Genomic DNA, 22,765 nt, shown 5'->3' on the forward strand with positions numbered 1-22,765 from the left:
TGCTTCCTCCTACATCCCATTCGGATGGCACGAAAAGGCTCTCAGTGGCTCCAAGCCCCAAGAAAAAAGGACATATTTCATGTTCCTCATGAAATCTACCTCCATTGGTCCCTTGTTCAGCTCTCAACAGGAAGCAGGGCTCACCCTAAATAGAACCGAGGTGGGTAACAAAACAGGAAGATTCATTTCCTGTAGCACCACGAGGCTGGCTGGAGCGGTTCCTTGTCCTCGGTGTGCTTTCCAAGGACGGTCCTCCAAGGTGGCAAACACATGAACTGGAGCAGGGGCCAGTTGCACTTGGCTGGCCTCGCCTTTGAAATACACTTTGTTAGGTGTGCTCCTTATCCCAGCTGTAGAAGCAGTGACACAAGAGCACATCAGCTGCACCACAGTGCTGCAGCACAGCAGGGGATGCAGGATACAAAATGAGTTTGGCAGCGTAACACTCAGTCAAAGGAAGCAATGCACTTTCCTGTGCACAACACAGTGTTTTGTGTTGATTTCAAGTTCGCTTTTTACCAGCAACTTGGTGGTTCCTATGCCATTTCATGTACACAAAGAACAAAAGGGCATAAATTTTATAATTTCAATGAAAAAAAAATCTCCCAAATGCAAGGAACAATAAAGTTGTTAAACTATGTAATTACGGTCCCAGAGTACACATCTGTCTGTACAAAATACCCCCTAGCAGAGTGTGATGAGCCACCCAGAAAACCTGTATCCTGCAAATGCAACTCCCTGAGTAACATCAAGCCTAATTCAAAGGCCATTAAACAGAATGTGAGCCTGGCTGTTGGTTTCAGTAGCTCTGGACCAAGTCACTTCAGCACATGAGTAGTTTCACCATCTCTTTGCTTGCATAGGGATATATCTGTCCATTCAGAGCAGCAACAGCTGTTTAACATGAAGCAGCCACTGGAAAGAGCAAACATATCAGGGAGGAGGGTGGCTGAAAGAATATACGCTTGGGGAAAGGAGCAGGGGGGAAAAAAGGGGAATTTTAACAAGGATGAAGATCGCTGGTGTATAGATCCTTATCTGGCTTTAAACGACCTAGCTCCCATGCTGTAACAGCACAGCTGCAGCAGCATAGCTTCAGCATGTGCAGTTCTTCCTGCCTCAGATCCTAAAGATGAGATTTCACAAGATGGTTGGTTCAAACTAAGACCTCATTTCATTTCACCCGCCATCCTGTCCCCTGCTCCCCACAGCACCACCTCACTCTTCCCCTGGGCCAGCCACAACATCGGTCTGATCCCCTGCAGAACTGCTGCATCTCAAAAAGACAGCAGCAAATAAGCTGTTAGGGAAAGAAACAGTTGTAGTTTTTGGCTGAGTGTGAGCAAAGTCAATCCACAGACAGGTAGCTGAATAAACAAGTTGTTTGCTTTTTGCAAGGTAAAGCAGAGTTCTGCAGAAAACACCAAACTTCATTCATTAACTTCCACAGTCATCCATCCTCCCTGCTGCTCGCAGAGTGTTTTGCACGCACACACACACACACTCTCTGTCTCTCAAAGGAAGGGATACTATCGATAACAATCTGCAGAGGAAAACATCATGCACTGACTTCAAACACAAACAAAAAGCGAATTGTGGCTGGGTCAGGACTTCCAATTACTTTGACACCTTCATGGTCACCAAACACACCATTTCAGGCAGGTCATATTCCCTGCTCAGTGCTCAAGTCAGTCCCTGTCTCCTTCCAAGAGGCTCACAGTCACTAACGGTTATTCCTTTCCATAGAACACTTACCGGCAACTCGGAGAGACCCCACCACTGCCTTGCAAGGGTCCCACCAGGTTTTGCTTGCAGCCGGCTCTGTTGTACATGAGAAGGATGGAAAGGTGGGCTGGCCAGGGGCCTGCAAGACAAAGAGGTCAGCGAGTGCAGAGAAAGGACAGCTGGGGAAGTTGCCAGAATTAAAGGATTAAGGAAACAGAGTTGCCACTACAATCATTTGTTGCAAGGTAGAGCCCCCCCCCCCCCAGCTGCCTCTGTGCAACAGGAGCACATGGGATACAGGAAGGCAAGTACTTGGCCCTTGCTTTGCTTCAGTTCCCTAATCCAGCACAAATGCATTTGGGGATTTATGGGTTTTTGGAAGCTTCCAGCAAAGCTCAGGGCCTGTTCCTTGGGTTATTGCTTTCCCATCTGTTTCTCTTCATTTTATTCCATCACAGAGGCCCCATCGTGGGACACAAGAATGTGACCGGAACAATAGGCAGAACTTGCTGCCTCCAGGACTGCAGCGAGGGCAGAGCCGCCATTGCAGGACGGGAGCCAGCAGCTTCTATATTTAGCCCTTTCTTGCTTATTCCAGATCACATTCGCATCCTGCACTCAAGAAGTCGGGAGGCTTTCACCACACCACTGTCCCCAAGCACTGCACATCCAGCAGGGCCCCTGAACATGAAACATTCATTTCCCTTCTAATAAATGAAGCAGGAAGACTTCCTGCTCCCTCCTCCCCTTTCCAAATCCCTATTTTGACAGACTTTTTTCTTCATATAAGCAAACTAAACAAAACCATCTTCTCCTCTGCAGGACTGGCAGCCTTGGAGCAGCACCAGGACTCCGGAGCTCGGACAGCACAGCACTGCCTGTCACAGCAGGGCCCTGGAAAGAGGCAGGAAGCTCGCTTCCCCTCTGTTTGAACCTGAGCTAAACTCACCAACTCACCAAGACTTGCCCCAGCCCACACCCCAACACCTGAGGGCAGGGCAGGGGAAGGAGAACCAGGTCTGAGCACCCATCTGGCCTCAATCACTGCTGTAACATGTGCATACACCTCTCAAACACGGCGAGTAGGGGACTGCTGAGCAAAAGCTCCAGTCTTACTGCAAAGCCCTCCCCACCATGTCCCAAGGCACCTCTCTACCACTTTGAAGGCTGAGAGGGATCCTGTCCTGCAGGAAGCCAAGCTGACTGTGGCACTGATGGCAATGCCATTTAGCAATTAACTCATTTACATCATCAAGGCAAGGGGATCCTGCAGAGCAAGAGGAAAACCCATCATGTTTCCAGAAACACTTACCTAAGAGCTGTGCCACTTGAAAATAGGTCAGTGATGGACAAGTCCTCTTTCTGCTGCTTCCACAAGGGTTGATAGATTAGGACCGCTCTGCACTTCCTCTCTCCAGTTCTACCAGAGGCTGCTGGAGTCCCAGTGAGAGGTTTGAGATGCAGATGCCCTCCTAGGCACCTTGTTGTGACCCGTGTTACTCCCCTTGTGTAGCAACATGTTTCCACACCCTGCCTTTTCTCCTGTAGGCATTCCCACCACTGCCAGCTCCCCATTCTTTTGAAAGCCCTCCCACTGTAAGTGGTTATATCAAGGAGAAAAGGCTGATGCTGGATGGGATGTAAGAATATATATTTTTTTTCCCTTTAAAGTATGTCTGTTCCCAGAACATTAGTGGTACCCAGCAGTGCCCAAGCATGGATGGAGAAATTACACCTTCTGGTGGGATCACAAACCATGCCACTAATTTGCATTGTGGGCTCAAACTCATTGCAGGTTAAATTTTCCTCCCTGAGGTATTTGCTTCTGAGGGCTGCTCTGAGGTAGGGGTGTCTGATGAGTGTTTGGAGGGGCCTGGACAAAAGGAGCATAGTTACGAGGCTGAGCAGATTGTCTGCCTGCAGCTTGGGATCAGCCCTGTTCCTGTTGTGCTCACTGAACACCTTTGCACTGCCAGCACAGGCATGTCAGCCGCGTTCATCTGCTACGCAAATCCCTTCTCCTTGACTTCTTTTGTGTCCTGGAGCCTGGCTTCCCTCCGCTCGTGCCGAGGAGACAGTGCCCGGTCAGCTCTCTGAACAACTAGCAGATGCCAGCAAGCTGTAAACGAGTCCTGTGTGCCCAGCAAGTCTGAAAGGAAGGGAACGCTTTCCATCTGGCATTCCTGCAGGTCTTGAGACAGCGGTTGTTTATCCAAGGTAGAGGAGAGAAGGGAGCTGGAGTTTCCAATGGAAGAAGCTGACAGAGAAGCAATAGCAGCACTTGGGGCCTTGCTTGGCCACCAAAGCACTGAATAAAAAAATCATGCTGCTCCATCTTGCAGCCAAAACTTTCCCTCACATCTTCCCCTCCCAGATGAGACAAAGCTCGGACCCTTTGGAAGCTTTAGCTTCTGCAAAGGCTTTGAGTTGTTATCACCTCAAAACCAGGGCTGTGCTCAGGCTGAGGAGAGAACTGATCCCACCAAGGAGAGAAGAGGGAAGACCTGAGGCACACACAGGTAACAGTGAGTTTCCTGAAGGTCACACAACAGGTTTTAGGGTAGGACTGGAAAATTACCTGAAGCCCTGATAAATCCTACTCCTTAGACACAAGCACTAATTCTAATTCTAATGCTATCCCCCAACATTGTTACTCTGCAGCTGATTAACAAATGGCTGCATCAGTTACCTGTGACACATCCCTTTAAAAGACACAGATACCCCAAAAGAGTTGTTCCGCAGATAAGAGGACACCTTTCCACCCATCAGTCCCATGGCACATGAGGCAATACTTTTGTATTGACGCAGTATTTCCTCTACATGCAGACCCAAACGGCTTTCCAGTCACCAAACAGACCCTGAGAATCACAGTGTACAGGCAGACACACACACCAGGAAGGACTTCCCAGGACACGGGGTGAAAGCCCTGTCAGCAGACAGCATCATTTCATAACCAGCCCTCTTTGAAAACCAGTAAAACTCTCTCCACCAAGCAACTTGAGCTCATCCTGCCCCTACAGGAAGATGTTCCATGTCTTAGCACCACAGTAATCGGGAAACATCTTTAATTTCAAACATACATTAATATCAGGTCCTTACCAGTCTTATACCACCCTCATCTTATAATTCTCAGAGCTCCTCCTCTTTCCTCATCTGATCTTTCTCCCACCCATTTAGAAGAAAAGGGAGTAAAAAAGTTGTTCTGCTAGAAGTCAGATCTAGTCTATCTCCCTGCAGATACAGACCATATAACATCCTTTTAGGGAGCAATAGAAAAATCATGATCCCTTCTGGACCCCAAAGGGAAGGTCTGGGTTCCCTAACTCTACATGGTGTTCCACCACCATGAGCCACCAGAACCCGAGGAAATCCTTTATTTCCCACAAGCGCAGCTGGGCAGCAAGGCCCAGTGACGCAGCTGCTTTCCAACTGGGTGCAAGGCACATGATGACAAAGACAAGCATGCAGCAGGGAAGGAGTGGTAACAGGCTTAACAGAGCCTTGCAGAGCACAGACAGAGAATAACAAGCAGACGTATAATGCCAGAAGCTTTGACTGAGCAAGGATTATAACTTTACAGATAAGTGCAATCAACGCACATGCATGAATATTTGTGGTCAACAGTGCAATTTCATCCCTAGCTGAACGATCCACTGGGTACACATGTTCAAATGTGCACAGCACCATTACTGCACAACTAAAAATCCTTTCCCATAAAGCCACACAGACTCCCTTGGGCAGAGGCCAAGCAGTTAAATAAAAAAAAGTCTATCCAGAGTGAGAATTCTTCAGAGACATTTCACCATCTGGAAAGATGAGGGGGTCTTACTCTGAGAACACTTGGAGATCCTGACCTACCGCAGTTAAACACGTGCTTTGTCCAATGTTAACTCCTGGGGAAGAACATCACATCATTCCCACCACTTTATGCAGCAGGACCTGCAGCGAGCAAATGGGCCTGATTCTGCTCTGCTCCCCAGACAAGAGCATACAGCCAGAGCCCAAGATGGGATGGCAGCTGGCCATTCAGCATTTGCTTTTTAGTAAGGCCAGACTCGCAGTATTGTTGGTGACAAACAAAAGCCATTGCTGTTAGTGTGGGCTTCTTTATTTCCTTTTATTATATCCCCACCCATGTCGTGTAAATAAAGCTTCCTTCGAAGCACTTGGGCAATGAAGATTATACCGAGCTCCAGGAAGAAGCACAGCCACAGCCAAGGCAAGGGCACTACCTCCTTCCACCATTCCCTGAAGAGACTGAGCACTCCCAACAAACACGAGCAAGCACTTAGGGCAAAGAGAGATCACAGGACCGTGCTCTCAAAAGGCCTTTGATATGCGAGCTGGACTAGGACAGCAGTGGTCCGAAGAAATTAAGCAGGACATAGGACTTGGCTCCATTCACAGGTCTGCCCCAGGAGGCTGTGTCCTGGTAAAGAGTAGCATTTTAGATGGCCATATAAAATCTCTGTATTTCAGTCACATGAGCTCTGTCTCCTGGTGGGCTTCCAAGAGCTCAGCTAGGCAGAGACACCACCCACATGGATGCAATTGCAAAGGAATGACCTTGGAGAGATATAGCCCAGGAGAATTTAACACATCCAGTGGGAGCTCTCATCCTATTCCCTTTCTGCCAAGGAGCCCAGGCAACATGGAGGAGCACAGAAAGTCTCATTTGGCAGAACTCAACCTGTATCAGGGCTCTGATCCCTACTCTTTCACTCAAGGCTGGCCCAAGTAAGTCTTGGTACCCCCATTCGTCTCTTGTGGTGGCAAATCAGAAAGAGAAACATCTCTCTAGAGGTGAGAAAAGAGGCCAAAACCCACTGCCTTAAAGCTCAGAGCACATCATCAGTGTCCTCAGTCCCTTAAGAGGAGGGCCCCAGAAGGGGCTCAGCCTTAAGAAGCATCAACCCAGTGGAAGGTCCCAGAGATAGAGGAAGGACAACAGGGCACATCTCTCATCTCTGTAGGACAGCATACAGCTAGACACAGGCAGCCAATGGACCAAGCGTTATTCAGCACAAACAAAAAAAGCTCTTTCCAGCCTCTGCCTCACAGTTGCTCATCTGTATTCCAACCCTTTGACCCTGATAATGCTTCTGGCTGAGAGAGATGGGGCCCATCATTTCATCTGCTCCCTCCCATCACTCTCCTGTTCCAACATCCTTAGCCCACCCACCCCCACTTGCTATAAAGCTGACTGCTTCCTTCTCAGGGTCACCTCCCTACAAAAGAAAGAACTTCTTGTCTGGACACCGAGTTTCCTGAATGACATCTGACCAGGACAGGGAAAGAGGAGAGTAAGGTCTTACTCCAGAACAGAGATGGAACTGGTTGAAGCAGCTCAAATCATTTGGGCTGCAGTATCTGAGATGGTATTTTGATTCCAGTCCTACAGCAAGAGACAGCACAAGGCCAGGCAAGGGCAGATTACATGATCTCTCAAAGCCGCCTTTCACTACAGCACAACACGTCCTCTGTGTTATTAGAGGGCTTTTTCGGACTAAATGAAATAACACTCTACAGCTCTTGATTCCTACCTCAAGGCAGCAACAGCATCTCTCCTGCCCATCTTTCTCCAGGGAGGAGATTAAATATCAGAGGTGAATCAAAATGCAGTCAATCAGGCAAGGCAATCTGCCAAAGTAGCAAAAAGGAAGGGCGGGGGGGAGAGAAGGTACCTCAGTACTGAAGTGACCTGTTTAAATGCTGCTGCTGAATGCCGAGCTGCTGGATCTCTCCAAGACTCCGAGAGACAGAGGAAGAGAACACAGAAGTGGGAACCTTCCTCCTTCCCTGGAGGATAGGGATGAACACATGTCACTTCTCAAGCATCAGCTGCACTTGAGGAAAGGGGCAGACTCAACTGGAAGACCTGAAGACACAGTACAAGACTAATCCAGCCTGGTTCTGGGAACTCAGATCTGGCAATGATCTAGAGAGGAGAATGAGATTCGAACGTGTGCACTATTTCAGGAACTGAGGAAAATTCACCCCTCTCAGCCTGAGAGATTACCCAAAGCCCCTTGGAACTGTGAAGTCCAAGCCCACAAGACCCTCTCAGAGCAGAGGTGCTCCCCTCCCAAGCCTTGATAGGTGTCTCCACACAGGGTATTTCCACTTTCCAACAGCAGTAAGATAGCTGGAGCCAGATCCTTTGGCCACAAAAGCACAAGCTGCTGGGGTCTGGAAGCAAGAGAGCCTGGTTTAGTGTCTCTCTGTATTTTAGCCATGTTAGGCCAAAGACAGCTGGAGTCTGGGAATGATTCACATTGTGCTACCGTGTCAGAGTCCTGCTGCTCTGAATCAGAGCTCTGCTGTGCTACAGTACTTTGCACAGACACACAGAGAGGGCTTTCCTCTCCTACCAGCATCTGCCTGCACTGGGCATCTGGGTAACCTGCAAGCCACAGCATCCACACTGCAGAGGGAAATTGCCAATGCTCAAAGAACAGGCTGATTTCAGAAATCACTGCAATGTCTTTTCAGGGGTGCCTGAAACGCTAACCACCTCAGAAATCCCGTGCCATCAGGGTGGAAGGCCAGAGAGCACAGGTCAAGGTTCTCAGAAATGGGTTGTTCTCTATCACCTGTATCTTCATGTCAAGCAGTAGCAGGTAAACCACAGCAGGAGGGGATATGGGAAGGTGAAGCAGAGCAGCACCAGAAACTATGACGGAAGGATAGAAAAACCACACCAAGAACTGTGGCTCTGTGAAAGGCGTACATGGACTCACACACAGGCGCAGTTTCTTGGACCGTTTATCAAGCTCAGGAAGGAAGAGGGATCAGTCTGCCAGAAAGATCAGAGATGCTGGGCCTGTCATATGACGCTCCCTCTAAGAAACAAAACCCACAGTGTGCACACACAGACAGAGAGGAAGCTACAAGGAAAGCCTTGAAAACAGTAGAGGAAACCCTAACTCCACCCCAGAGGTGCTACCTTTAACTAAACCGCATCCTAAAAGCTAATGAAAAGCACAGCTAAACTTGCATTATTTTAGGCAGGTAGGGAACAATTTTCTGTACTCCCCTGGCCCCTCCTGCCCTTACAACATAGCAATTGGAAAAAACCTTTCTCAGCCTGGCTATGTGAAGGACAGGGAGCTCTGCTCAGTGCCAAACCTCTCCTAAGGGTGCTCAGCTCCCTTTGGAAAAAACCACTTACTATGCAAGTGCACAGACATGCCAAATATCCCTTCCTCATTCCCAGGAGGGCAGGCTATTTCACTCCAGCTGGTGTAAAAATCAGTAGAGTCAATAAAGCCACTGGCTGTGGACCCAGCTAGAAATGGAGGAAGGTTTGGCCAGCATAATGATTGTACCTGGGCCTAGGCAAGAGAGGTTGCCTCTTACCCCTGTCAGTAAAGCCCTACGCAAACTCCTCATACAACCCTACTCTGTTTACAACCACTGCAGAAAAAGGGATGAAAACCCTCAGCGGGTTGTTAAGAGGACATCAGGGCATGGATAAGACTCCCATGCCTGCAAATGCAGGGACACCCATGGAGGGGGGCCAGAGTGGGAAATACATCACAAGAGCCATACAGCATCAGATGCTCTCCTGCTCCGGTTTTTAACCACTCACACATGAAGCCCAGATGGTTTCCAGAGTGAGGGAGAAGGGTGTGTTGCTTACACAAGCAATGCCATATTTCAGTAAATATCATATGCCATCCAGACATTCTGGACTGAATCCAATTTCCGTTAGGCTTTGCTCAACTGGGGACCTGGCTCCTCCAGCAGACAGCAAACTCCATTCGTGCTCAATGCATGTCTAAGGCAGACACACATTTTTACCAGATGATCCTTGTTACACCTGGCATGAAGAGAGGATTTCCAATGTTCAGCCAACCAACCTCTACTTCCAGACTCAGCTCAGACAGAAGTGAGTTAACTCTTCCTCACCAGCACCATGTAGGATTATGTGGGCCACAGCAACCTGCTTCTCCCACTCACCTCCCCAGGGATCCTAAGACCCTCCTCAGGTTCATTTCACGTGCTTTATCTCAGAACATCATGTGTGTACCTGCAGCACGAGGAAGCATCTAGTCTATTTGTTTGATAACTGTCACAAAAGACCGGTACCCACCCAATTTGTAGTCCCCTGAGATGAGGTGTTGAAGTCTCTTTGTAACATCAGATGGAAAAGAATATTTTCAGTTCTTTCCTTAGGTCCTTTTCCAGTGATAATTGTTAAACTTGTCTCTAAACTAACAGGGAAGAGTGGAGGTAGGAGACATTTCAGCAACCACCTCTTTAACATAGTAAGTTTAAAGAAACGAGGGAATTCTCCAGTATATGTAGTTCCAGGGACAGACTTGTCCTTGATATGAAACTCTAAACACGATTTTAAAAGATGATCTCCCCAGTCCTGATTACTGCTTGCTGCACTAGGATGTTGGAGGTGTCTGCACAACCTCTGCCTAGTAGCCTATCTGGCTTCAGGATCTTACACTAGCCAAGGCAAACAAGACCTCACCTGAAGAATTCTTGCAGATACGCTCTTTAGCCGAACGCACTGTTTCAGGACACAGTACTGCAAATACACACATCCCTCAATCGGCCAAGGAGCAAATGCGACCATGAAAGAACAGCAGTAGCAGAAATCAACAAAACAAGGCAGGAATCATTCTCCCAAAGAACCAACCTGTTTTCTATGACCATAATTTCAATGCCTACTTCTCTTTCAGAAAGCGCGGCACATCTTCCAGGCAGCTTTACTCACACCCTCCCTTTAAAAATCAAGCAAAACTCTTGTAGGCTTGGCAGAGGGAGACTAGATGTCTGACTCGCTGGCAAAGGTGACAAAAGCAGGGCTCCCCTCCTACAGCCCATATGCATAAGACACACTAGAACGGACAACGATTTTGTTGAAGCCAAACCAGAGACGTGACAGATTTTCTGGCATTTATTTTGGACACTGAAGCCAAAAAAATGCACACACTCACGAACCAGGATGGTGTGGGTTTACACAAAACAGTGAGCAAGTTTTGCTCCACTTGAGCTACGGGTTTAGTTGGGGTTTGCCAGCATTAATGTACTGGTCACAGTGCAAGAGCTGGAGCAGCTGCGCAGCTGCTTCCTCCCTGTGCACATCTAACGGGGCGAAGCAGGAGGTGGGCATTGATAAAGGCACAGCATGAGGCACTGCTGAAGCTTTTCTTGCATTCTCAAGCAGCACTAACATCAAGTCTGCGGAGCCTCTCTAGCTCATTTCTTTGCTCTTCTGTGACTTCCCAGCTCACGGCTGAGAGCCTTTCCTCTTCCCAGCCCTCCCAGACCCTGTGTAGTAGATAACCCCTGCCTTCTCCCTGGTGCTGCATCTAAGCTCCCAAATGAAAGGAGACACATCATTCAGAGCAAAGCCTCAAATAAACTTCTCTCTAGGAGCAAAGAAGTTTATTTTAAAACCCCAAACCATATATATAAAGCAGCTCTCTCAGATCAGAGCTCCAGGCAGGTTAGGCTCAGCCCATGAGCACAGGCTCTGTGAGCCCCATCTTCAGCTGTTACACTGCTGAGAATACATGACCATCCCTACAACAAGGAGGAACAAACAAAAAAAAAACCCTCTTAAATCAGACCGGCTGGCGACATATTCCTCAAAAATTCTGACAAGTTGTAACCATGAGTTTTACAGCACGCGCACACACACACACTAGCATGCTGCAGGGCACCTCTCCAGTTACTTCCATGGCTTCCTCAGCACCCTGGAAGCTTGTGGTGGCCTTGTTTGGACACTTCGCTCAATCTTTTTGCAAGCTCTATGTCTCTGTCTATGTCTCCCACGTCTACTCCCTCTGTGGGACTCATGCTGTAAATCTTGGTATTGCTACAGCAATTTCCCAGTCTAATCACATGCCTTGTTGCATTACCACAGCAGCGATAGCTGGTTGAACCACACACCACATCCTTGCAATTGTTTCTATTACTCACAATTGACTTATTTATTAATTTTCAGCTTGCTGAGCCTTGCCAGAAGATGAGCAAGATCCCCGTCACCCCTCCTTGCTGTTGATCAGAGTGGCAGAGGGCAGGTGAGTAGGCTGCGAGTTTGAGCTGTGAAACAGTCCCAGCAATTTTGTAAGGATGTGCTTTCTCCAGCAGCCAAGCTCCCTTGCATCTAAACACCAGGGCTTGAGTCCTGGGAAGTAAACTCTTGAATTGCAACAGAAATCAAAAGGGAAAGTAGATGCAAACAAAGCCTAAATGAATTTGTGATTTTAGAGCAGACAAGTATTTCCACAGACTTGCTTTAGCATGGCACCAGCTGTAGATCCTGCATGCGGGTCTATCTCTGCACCCACCCTCACTTGCAGATGTACCTAAGAGCAATCCTTAGCAAAAAAAAGTGAATGCCTCTAGATGCAAGTAACTCTGGTGGGGGATTTCCTAGGCGTGGAACAAACAGCCTGGTGGCTCCTGGCTGCTTCGGAGGCCCAACCCACCATCTTGTGCCTCACAAACACTCCTCTGACAAAAGACTTTGACTCCTTGCTTTCAAAGGGGAACAAACAGAAGGCAAGTTCAGACAAGGCTCATGGCTGCTTGCCCAGCCAGGCCTCAGCTAGTCCTTCATAGTAAATATTTGTTCTTAATTACAGTGTCGTTTGCCCCGGGAGCTTGCCTGCAATCTGTAGGAGGGAGGGGGATTATGTTGTTGATAGGTAAATAATAGCTCTTTCATCCAGAGAACCCAGTGCATTTTCCAAAGATGAAAGCCTCATGAATACTTTCCCCATAGGTTAGGGTAAGGATTTTAAATCTTTGTCCCACTCAGGGACATGCCAAAAACTCCCACAGTAGGTTCAGAGGGAGATTGGAGCTTCACTGTGACAGCTCCCCCTCCAGCCTTGCTGTGAGCAGGACTCAAGTGGGACAGATTCAGCATCAGCAACTGGCAAAGCAGGTGTTAGGCAGGATCTGGTCTGCCATCGTCACGTGAAGTGAGGACAGAGTCTGCTGCTGACCAGCAGCATCAAGCACATGTTGCTCTGCCATGCTCTGTCATCCCTGGCCATCACACCAAGACACTGAAGCCAGGTGGCTGAAGTTCGATGGAGCCAGGAACAAACTCCATCTGTCCTGGTCCCCAGGTCCTGCTTCTGCCCAGCAGACAGCCATGCTCCTTCATGCCCAGCTCCTGTACGGAAAGTTCCCAAGGGCCTGGAGCACCTTCTAGGGAAGGGCGAGGCACTGCCCAAGCACAGAGCAGCCATGTGAAGCAATTCCACAGACAACACCTGGGAAGCAGCCAGTTCTCATTCTCCCCAAAAGCTGACAAGTGTGAGTTTTGATCTTCCTGCACTCAGCTTCCAAAACATCAAAAATACAAATATTTATCAGCAAGACTAAGGGAAATGGAAGCGAGACGGCTGACCTCTGCTCTGTCTGAGGAAAAGGCAAGAAGTGACTTCCACCCACCCACCACAGGAAACCCATCTGACCCTCTGGGAGGCAGTGAAGGAACACAAGCATTCCCTTTCTCCCCAAGCCACCTAAGCTAATGTCACTGCCAAGGCATCTGGTATCTCAGAGTCAGAGGTCAGAGCCAAGCTAGCTCCAGCCCCAGAACACATTACCCATTCCTTTCGTAAAGAGAAAAAAACCCAAACAAAACCAACAACAACCCCCCCCCCACCATAGGCAATCGAAACCAGTATCTACCCATGCTACAGCTCCTACATTCCTAATCCATTCCCAGTAACCAAGCCCAACACAGAGAGCAGGGGATAAATGCCTGTTAACACCAGAAATTAAACGAGCCTTCAAAGAGAAGGTCCTGAGCTTTCAGGGGAGACCCAGACACACAGAAGTCTGACACTATAATATTTAAAAATCCAAGATAAACTGCACTCCTTTCCTCCCATGTTCAGCCCATCACTCAAGAGGTTTTTTGCATGTCCCAGCTAGGCATGAGCAGTCACAGAGATGATATTGTGCTTTTAATGCCCAGGAAAGCAATACAAACCCTCCAGCACTACCTCTGCTGCTCTCCGCCTCCTTGTCTTATCATTTACAAGCAGATTTGCTGGGCTTGGTTTTGTTCCTCTTTACAAACATCACCCAAGCCTTTTATTTTTTTCTTTCTCTAAATGCTGCTTAAAAAAATTAAAAAATAGTGCCATTCCCTCCCCTGTAATGGACTGGCCTGAAATCTGTTGCCAGCATACAAAGGAACTGTACAAATATTTATTGTAACTTCATCTCTCTCTACTGCAACACTTGAATAATTTAGCATTTTTCCCCTCTTACCTAAGGTCTTCAAGTTCCTAGACAGAGATTTGATTAAGCCTCTGAACCCTCCCAGTCCAATATCCTCTACTAACACCCTCACAGTGAGCTGGAGTTTTTCAGCTTGACCCATATACGAAATTAGCTATGGTGTGAGCAGTGGGAAAGAGAAAGATTTGCTCCATGCATCCTCTGTTCCTCAGTAATACCCCCATAGTTGGGGGACAGCCACTCCCAGGCCTTACATCTGTGCTTTTACAGAAGCCCCAGCCCCACGAGCAGTTAAGACAAATGGTTCATTGCATTATGTCCAGTAAAGGACTGCACTGGAGCTATAGGACCAGAAATGTGGCTGGTGTCAAGTCTTTCTGATGGTATGTTGCTACATCCTACCCACCTGAATCTCTTTATTACATCCTTTAGATGTTTACTTAGCTTCCTGCCACTAAATTCGTCAGACAGGCTTCCTTGCTATTATGGTAGTTATAAGGTACATGGTTAGAGGCACATTGTATAGTGTGCCTAAACAAGGAGTTAATCCTATAAATCTATGTAAGAAACATGATACATTTAGAAATCAACAAGGAGGGAAGTTTGGAAAGGCCACATTCAAATGATCCTTTGCTTATCCCTGACTGAGGCTGAACCTTTAACAGCCTGCCAACAAGCACCAAACTATCTAGACCCTCCACCTGTAAAAGAAAAAGGCACCTTGAAACCAAAAGCACTATTGGGTCCCTGTTGCTTGCCCAGAGTCCTACTCCTGAGCAATCCTGAGCCTTCCAAACGCAGACCACCAGCTTACAACCTTGTCAAAAATGGAAGAACTTGGATTTGGGGTTAAAGAGCTTTTGTTTTTTGGGGTTTTTTTTGGTGGAGGAGGCAGCCAGTGAGCATAAGCAAGTTCACATACGAAGGGTTGAAAGAGAAAGAAAAAGCAGTGCAACAAAACAAATTACTTTCAGATTAATGTTTTTTTCCTTTCCTGATGCAAGACAAACTACATTAAAATGCTGGCAAGGAGGAAGTGTGTTTCTCCTAACTCTGTTCTCTCACATAGATGCAGACTGCTACAGGTGAGGCAGAGAACAGAGCTGAACAGATTTCTCACCAAAACTTGTAAGCCTGTGTGGTGGGTTGAAAAGAGCTATCAGGCAGCAGCAACTGCTGGTGACTTCTTGAATGAACTCACTTTGAGACCAAAGCAAAAAGCCCAGGCTCTTGATCCTTACAGTCCCTTGAAATAATGAGAGGAAGGATGCACATACATTTAAGTTAATTCATTCAAAGTTTAGGCACACACCTCCTTACCTTTGGCAATACAGAGCATAAACATTCACCAGGGAATGGAGCAGGGCAGGGGAGACCAGAAGAAACACTACACATCTTGTGAGTCACAGCAAGCCATAACAGAGGATTCATTAACTGGATTCAGGTGATCCTATTAGCTTTGCAATTGCTGCACATCAGGCTGCAGAGTAATTAGGACTGCAATTCAGAAGGATTTACCAGAACATTTTTTTATTAAAACACAGTTGTTAATCAGTCTGACTAAAGTCTTCAGAGCTATTAGCCTGCTGCACAGAAGTCATAATTACTTCATCCACTGGGGAAGAAGGCATCAAAGAAACTGCCTGGGATCATCTGCAGGTTTAGAGGACCAAAGGAAAGCCAGGGAATTCAATGGGACATCTCCCTTTGGCATCACCACAGGCTTTTGATCAGGTTTCCAAGTGGAGCACTTGGGAGGCCAGCAGAGAATGTAAGAACATCAAGCCTACACAGGAAGGATTTGCCATCGGAAGTATGCCAAGGCAACACCCAGATGTATTAGTTGACTCAGAGTTACTGCATAAGTCCTAATTGCTGCCTAAAAGTTTAGTGGTCTGCCTGAATTACATGATTTCTATCTGCTGAGGATGTTTGGCCACCCTGCAGCACCTCACAGAAGCAGGGCCCATATTCTTCTGGAGGGAAAGCATTTTTCAGTGCAGACCAACTCAACTACTCCAGAGAGGGGCAAATGGCAAATATCTCCTACCAGAGCAGCAGAGTGTGATCAGGTCCTGCGTTTCTCAGTGCATGGCTAGCTATAGGAACAGGAGGATGCATGCCAGCTCCAGTCCCTGACCTCACTTCCACCAGGTTAAGGCTTGATTCAGGTGACAGAGAACTGGGCTCAACAAGTCTGGCCATAGGACTGAGAAAGAACGAGGCATCCAGGCACCTGCTGTCCTGCCCTTCTCCGCTTCCACGGACACTACACACACAGCCCTGTATGAGAGCAGGAGGGCAGAGATACCAACAGAAGCGAGAGAAGTAATTTCTCCAGCCTCTCAAACCAGACTTGGTGAGTGTAGGACAAGGGCTCTGTGAGTCAGGCTGTCCCTCCTCTGCCACCAGCACTGCCCGTTCCCCTTCCTAGCCCCCTTTGCTCAGAAGTTAACTACCAGTACACAGAATATCCTTTCCCAGTTTCATCCCTCCCCGCCATAACAGCTGGCACCTGCGGTGAGAGCTCACTCGCGCCAGGAGGGAACTGGCAGGGTACACTGCCCGACTGTCAGACCGTGAGACCACACTTTAACAGTTCCTGTGCATCCAGATACTCCGTAAGAAACCCTGCCAGAACCCCCTGAAACACAACACCCTCACCCATATTAAGCAATACCGACAGTTTATCAACCGTCTAAAGGGAAGCTCAGAAAGGAGAACATGATAAAAGAGCAAGTGGAAATATGCATGTACACACAGGCTGTGAGGATGCGGAAATAACATTAGGGCAACAATGAGTAGCCAACCCTCACCACAGGCTCTGGAAGGTAGGAGGTCTGCCTGTAATTACCAGGCACCTTCAGAAGAGATACTTTGACTTTTATGCTCTGGAGAGCCAAAACTGATGCATTCAGCTCTGCCCAAGGTCTGATGCGCCCCTGAACTGACTGTCCCGGTGCCTGGCCTGGGCTTGCTCCAGTGGGAAGAGCACAGTGGACTTCTGACCGGGTATTCCTCAGAAATGTCCTGCTCAGATACACAGCACAGGAAGCATAAAGGAGATTCTAACTAGTGCAGGGATGTACTGAAGAAGAAGAATATTCTCTTTTAATAAGCAGGCTAAGTGAACGTGTTAAATATCTTACTATTCCAAGGGGAGGGGATAAGGGAGATTTTGCGAGCTTCCCCTTCTTCAGCATTTCAAACACTGCAGCACATACTCCCCACAGGGAAGCCTGTACAGTGTCTAAACCTAGTGCAGGTTTTACATCATTAGCCTCGTACAACACCTAGTACAGGACTAATGATGTAATGCAAATAATTAAACATCAAATCATGGTTGACAGAAAGAGGGAGTTGGTCGGAACAACTCATAGTGACAGTTTGTCCTTCCTTTGCCCCAGTTCAAATCGCAGAGGTGAAAAGTGCTGTCCTGCCTGGCAGGATCACAGAACAGCAGAGATGAGGACCTCCCCAAATTTTCAGACCATATAAAATCCTTGTTAACTGTCTGAGCAACTGCAGAGGGGATAACTGTCTGGTTCTAACCTGCTAGCATCCTGCCAAAAAGGGTTTAAAAAATAAAAAAAAAGACACTCCCAAAGACTTCTGAAGTCTTTTCCAAATATAGCGATAAAAATAGATCTGATCTTCATAAACCATCAATACTGAGCTTAACTAAACATTTTGCTCTTTTGCAGCTGGACACTAGAGCTAGGTGTACAACTTGGAACCAAATACCCATGATTTAGCTCCTTTGTCAGGTCACAAAGTAGCCATGAACAGACTTCAGTTTTGATGACTTTACTCATTATGTTCAATTACTCAGTGTACGGTTTATGTGAGCATATTTCAGCTAATAGATAATTCACAAACTATTCCTTTGGTTGCCCAAACCACATGGTGACTTTCAAACATAAGGTCACCTAAATCACCTATTAAATTTGGATTCAGAGTGGAGACAGCCTTAAGGGACCTGGTTTTCTAGACAGTGTTTATGGGCTATCTCACCACTGGTTTGGGGGGAACCTCCACAGTCAGTTTTTAAAATCTAGGCCAGATTTCTCTTTTATTTTAAATTTGAAAGTCATGTAAAAAGTTTCCAAATTACAGACTCGCATTCCACGGACACTGCTGAGAATAAACTATTAACATTCTCACGAAACTCTTTAAAACTGCTGCGCACACAGCCGGAAGCCCTACGTGCTGTTTCCCCTTGAATCCTTCTCGGTTGTTTTTTTTTCCCCCCCCCCCTCTGAAGACTTCATTGAGCTCTACTGGACATAAATATAAAAGTTAAACATTTCCTTTTCTGGTACATCATACCAATTGATACTTGACTCAAAGACCTTCCAGGCCTAGAAGGTTTTGCATTCTTACGGGAAAATGTCTCCAAAATAAAGCCTTTTTTGTATGTTTTCCTGTTTACACATCCATTGTGTTGCACTTTACTTTTTTTTTTTTTCCTTATACAAAGCAAGAAGTAGTTTCAATTAACAAGTTACAGATTCCTGTAAATATTCTCTATTTGGGGAAGGTAAAGGAGAGATTTCCAGGGCAGAGGGTGAATTAAAAAAAAAAAAGCAGAATAAGGGTTATAAAACTGAAAAGTAAACAGGCTAAGCAGCTTCTTAAAATCCCTTGCACAGAAGACACCTGTATTTCAGCAGGCACAGCAGAAGTGGTGACGTGAAGCAGCAAAGGGGATATACTGAGACCCAAGAGCAACTTAAGAGCCAGGAGGCTTGCTAAAAGCCATTGGCCTTTATCAGAAAGGCATGCCAACAGCAGAACCACCCATTCCTCTCAGTCCGCATCTGCAGGAAACATGATAAAAACCTTCACCAAAATATAAATAAGGAGTCAGGACTTGCCAGCTTGCTATTTCGCATGACAGCCATGCCACAGGGGTGCTGCCTGGGATCACGTCCCTGCTGACTGGAGAACTGAATAAAGCGGAAGGCAAAAGACAGCACCCATGCTAAACTGGCTCTCACTGCTTGTTTGGGAGCCACACACCTGAAGTCAAGTTTAAAGCCAGGAAGGAGTAAGACACATAGACTAGAGGTAGGCTGTGCTCTCTGTTCAAAACTTTGCTCTCTGCTCACCAAGAGTATCTGATTGCAGGCAATTAAAACTGGCTCGCCGCTCTTTGGTGGTGGTTGTTGCTCCGTATTCTTGTCTGCAGTCACTGGTAATGGAGCACACAACAAAACTCCCCACTTTCCCCACCCTGCTCTTCCAAATTCAGCAGTTCACCCAAACCCCAAGACTGGGTGCTCATTCAGGAAAGGCCTCCACTTTCAGGAAACTGGTTACTTCCACCAAAGCTGCCTTGGTAGCAAGTTTAATGAATGAAGAATGCCTTAAGGAGAAAGGAGACAAGCGAGAGTTTGGCACAGAGCATCCACCCCGCCCTGCTCACTGAACACCACTCCCTCCCAGTGCCATGAAGAGCATTTACCAGGACTGCCCCAGAGCTGGACCTGGAAGTCAGCCTGAAACCCCACCCCAAGATCCTCCTGTGTGCTCTGCACCTCCTCCTGGCCAAGCCTTCTCTTCTTCAGGACTTCCCACATAGCAGGATGCTGCTGCCTGCATTTCTCCAGGGGACACCTTCTCAGGTGGGGATGGCTACAGATCAGGACTCCAGCAGTTGGTACTCTGGCATGACACCTTACACCTATGCTTAGAGCAGCCCTCGGAGAAGAAGGCTGGGCCATGAGGTTCTGGCGAAAGCTGGTTTGTTAAAAGCTCAGGGCTCAATCCCTGCTCTGCCACCAGCTTTCTCTTGGTGGCTCGGTCCAGGGGCCGCTCACAGCCTGCACAGGACATTCCTCTCCCTCTGACTCCTGCCTAGCTGAGCACCCTGTGGCTGGCATGTGCCTTCCACAGCCAGCCTGCAGCACAGGGCCTCCCCTTCCTGCAGCAGACCAGATCCCAACAGCACACACAAAACAAGAGTTCTTGAATCTCTCTTCTTTCTGCAGCAAGTCTAAACTCTCCCTCCAGTCCTTCCACCTTCCCAAACTTCAGTGCCTCATCAGGCCACTCAGGGCTTTGCAGGAATGCTGGCCCCTTCAGCCTCACAGCTCCTTCTCTGCAGGGTATCTGCCATATGTAAAGAAGGAAATATCACCTACCAAAACCTTGCTGTGCAAACTCAATACAAGCACCTGGCTAGCAAAGAATCAACATTCAAACATCCATGCTACAGGAGGTCTTGGGGAGAAAACTAATAGATAAGGGTGGGCTTCGACCTACATGAAGGAGTGGAGAATTTTGCAAGGAGGAGAAGGCAGCAAAATCCAGTGAGCTCAGTGAGCAGGCACAGCATTTTAGCAGAGACCATGGAGCGCCACAGTCGATGTTTCCAGACCTGACTGGCAACTAGGCAGGATTAAAGCTCCACTTAAAAAATTACAAGGTTAATAGATGTTACAAGCACGTTACCAGGTGTCGTGACTTGCTGGAAGCACATCCCCAAAGATAGCAGAAGCAATTACAAGCACTCTGTTCACTATCCAGCTGCATCAACCACCCGTAGGCACTACTTAGCAACCTTTTATCAAAGTAAACTTAGCACAAAGGAGGATCTGGTGTGCCCACACCACTGTGTATGTCCTCTGAGCCAGCCCTGCTCCCTGACAGAGTTCATCTTCAACAGAGACCAAATGCATCAGTCATTTTAAAATTTAAAAAAAAGAAAAAGAAACCAAAAAACAAACACAAAACACACCAAACAAAAAAAACCCAAACCAGCCATTGGAGCCAAACTCTGCACTGTTTATAATAGAGCCCTTAGATCTCATAACCTGCTATGGTGAAAACAATGAAGAAAACCACCTGGGGAAGGAATGAAAGTCCACACGGCATGACTCTTCTGCTGACTTACAGACAAAAATCAACTATCCTGGGAGAGCCAGAAATGATAGGAAGTGGGAAACTAAGATACAGATGGCCTGTGGATGGCTGAAAGATCTTGTCCTAACTCATACAGGAAGCCTGGGACAACTTCGGTATCACAACAGTACCTACTGTATCACTCATCTTAGGCCAAGCCTAGTAAGATCTCCTGTCCAGGCTGGACTCTCTAAAAGGGACAGAAAGTTTCTAGGAAGCAGCAGGGGTTTTGTGCGTCACCACAGTTTCACAAACTTGGTCCATGACAAGGCCTGTAAAGCTTCTGAAGGAAGAAACAGTGATGAGCCCAGAGCTGGCCAATAAATAAAACACCAACAAGCACCTGTGAGCTGGATGGATAGTAAAAAGCCAAACGAGTCCAAACCCGCAAGGACATGACGGCATTTTCCAGGAACTTGCAACACTGCCTTCAGGGTGGGGATGAGCAACCAGTGCCCACACCTTGTTGCATTGTAGTCATTTGTATGGTTATGGAATCATGCTAGTATACCAGCTGCACATGAATATGTGGTTAAGGACCCTCACACACCCCTGTAAAGGCAATTTCTCACAAACATGCACATGCTCTCACCCTGCTTGCAAGTGAAACACACAGAGGCATCCAGGTTCTGCGCACAGTGCCATGATGTGGGTGGGAGAGGGACAGGTAGGAGGCAACTCTTCATTTTAACAGGTTGTCTAAAAAGGTTCATAAATGCAGCTGTCTGTAGAGAACTCCCCACCACAAAGAGCTTCAGCACACTCCACCCAGCCCACATGAAAGGTGAGCATGAGGGACAGGCCACATCTCTGACTGGTACAGGCTCCAGCTATGAGTCTAGGTAGAGGAAAGAAACACCCCATCCCACCAACCCACTTATGCTAGAAGTAAAGATTTGTGGTTTTCTGCATTTTCAGCAATGCTGTGCAACATTAAATACCCAATGGGTATATTAGCATGTCTGCTTCAGGAAAAATCACACGGCTTTATTTCCTCCTTATTTAGTGTTTTATCCAAATCAAAACTGAGAAATAAAGCACTCCATCCATGCACTGCAGCTTGAATTAGTACACAAGTGACAAAACATTTGCTTTTAAAGATACTTTTCCCTGTTCTTTTCTCAGGCTACTCCTCTGGTGACACAAAGCAGAATCTGTCTCTTCCCCTCTGCTGAAGCTGAGATCAAACGGCAACTTTACCACATCATAAGTTACAATTAAGGCTATTCCTGGCAAAAGAAGATCCTTCCCTAACTAAATGCTAAAGCTCTTCTGGCATTTCTCTTCCTATTGTCTGTATCCAGCCCTGTATTTATAAGATTAGCCTCAAATTAGGACAGTTTCCTCATTCTTCCTTCACTCTTACTACAGCCTGGTTCCTGGGAATCTGATCCTATCTTCCACGGAGGTTACTCCCTGTTGATAGGAAATATCTAGTGTATGTGGGCAGGAAGCGACAACAGAGGATAATGAGGATTAAGAGAGAGTCCTTGATATGACTTATCACCACAGCAGATCAGGAGGCTCCGTGGGCCACTTGATCAACAGGAACATTAGGAACTTGTCTCACGCTCCCACACAGTGTCTCACCACACTGCCGTGTGGGTTAAAGTAGCACATGGGGGCTTTGAGGGTAGGGTGAGTTGCTCTGGCCCATCCAGCTACTTCCATGTCATCCAGTTCTTCCTAACCAGAAACACGGTATTTAAGAAGTGATGGGAGAAGACACGTCGAAGAAAGTGAATCCTTTTGGAGTAGGTTTCTTGCCCAAACGTTCCTCAGAGGAGATAAGAGGTGGGTTTGTTGACCCGGGCAAGGGCTTTCCATCACCCAAGGAAACTGTTCATTTCAGAGTGACGGGTGCTGGTGAAGAAGAAAACATGTCTGTTGGTACAAAGTCTCT

General features: G+C 47.3%; 1 protein-coding gene across 1 annotated transcript in view; it reads right to left on the reverse strand.

The window, feature by feature from the left end:
* Positions 1 to 22,765, reverse strand: part of LOC142603124 (uncharacterized) — a 342,240-nt gene that overhangs the window by 310,725 nt on the left and 8,750 nt on the right. The window contains exon 3 of the mRNA XM_075761903.1: positions 1,756 to 1,864. Coding sequence (XP_075618018.1) covers positions 1,756 to 1,864 — 109 coding nt within the window. The remainder of the gene's footprint in view (positions 1 to 1,755; positions 1,865 to 22,765) is intronic.

The sequence above is a fragment of the Balearica regulorum genome, chromosome 10, assembly GCF_011004875.1.
Source record: "Balearica regulorum gibbericeps isolate bBalReg1 chromosome 10, bBalReg1.pri, whole genome shotgun sequence".
NCBI lineage: Eukaryota > Metazoa > Chordata > Aves > Gruiformes > Gruidae > Balearica > Balearica regulorum.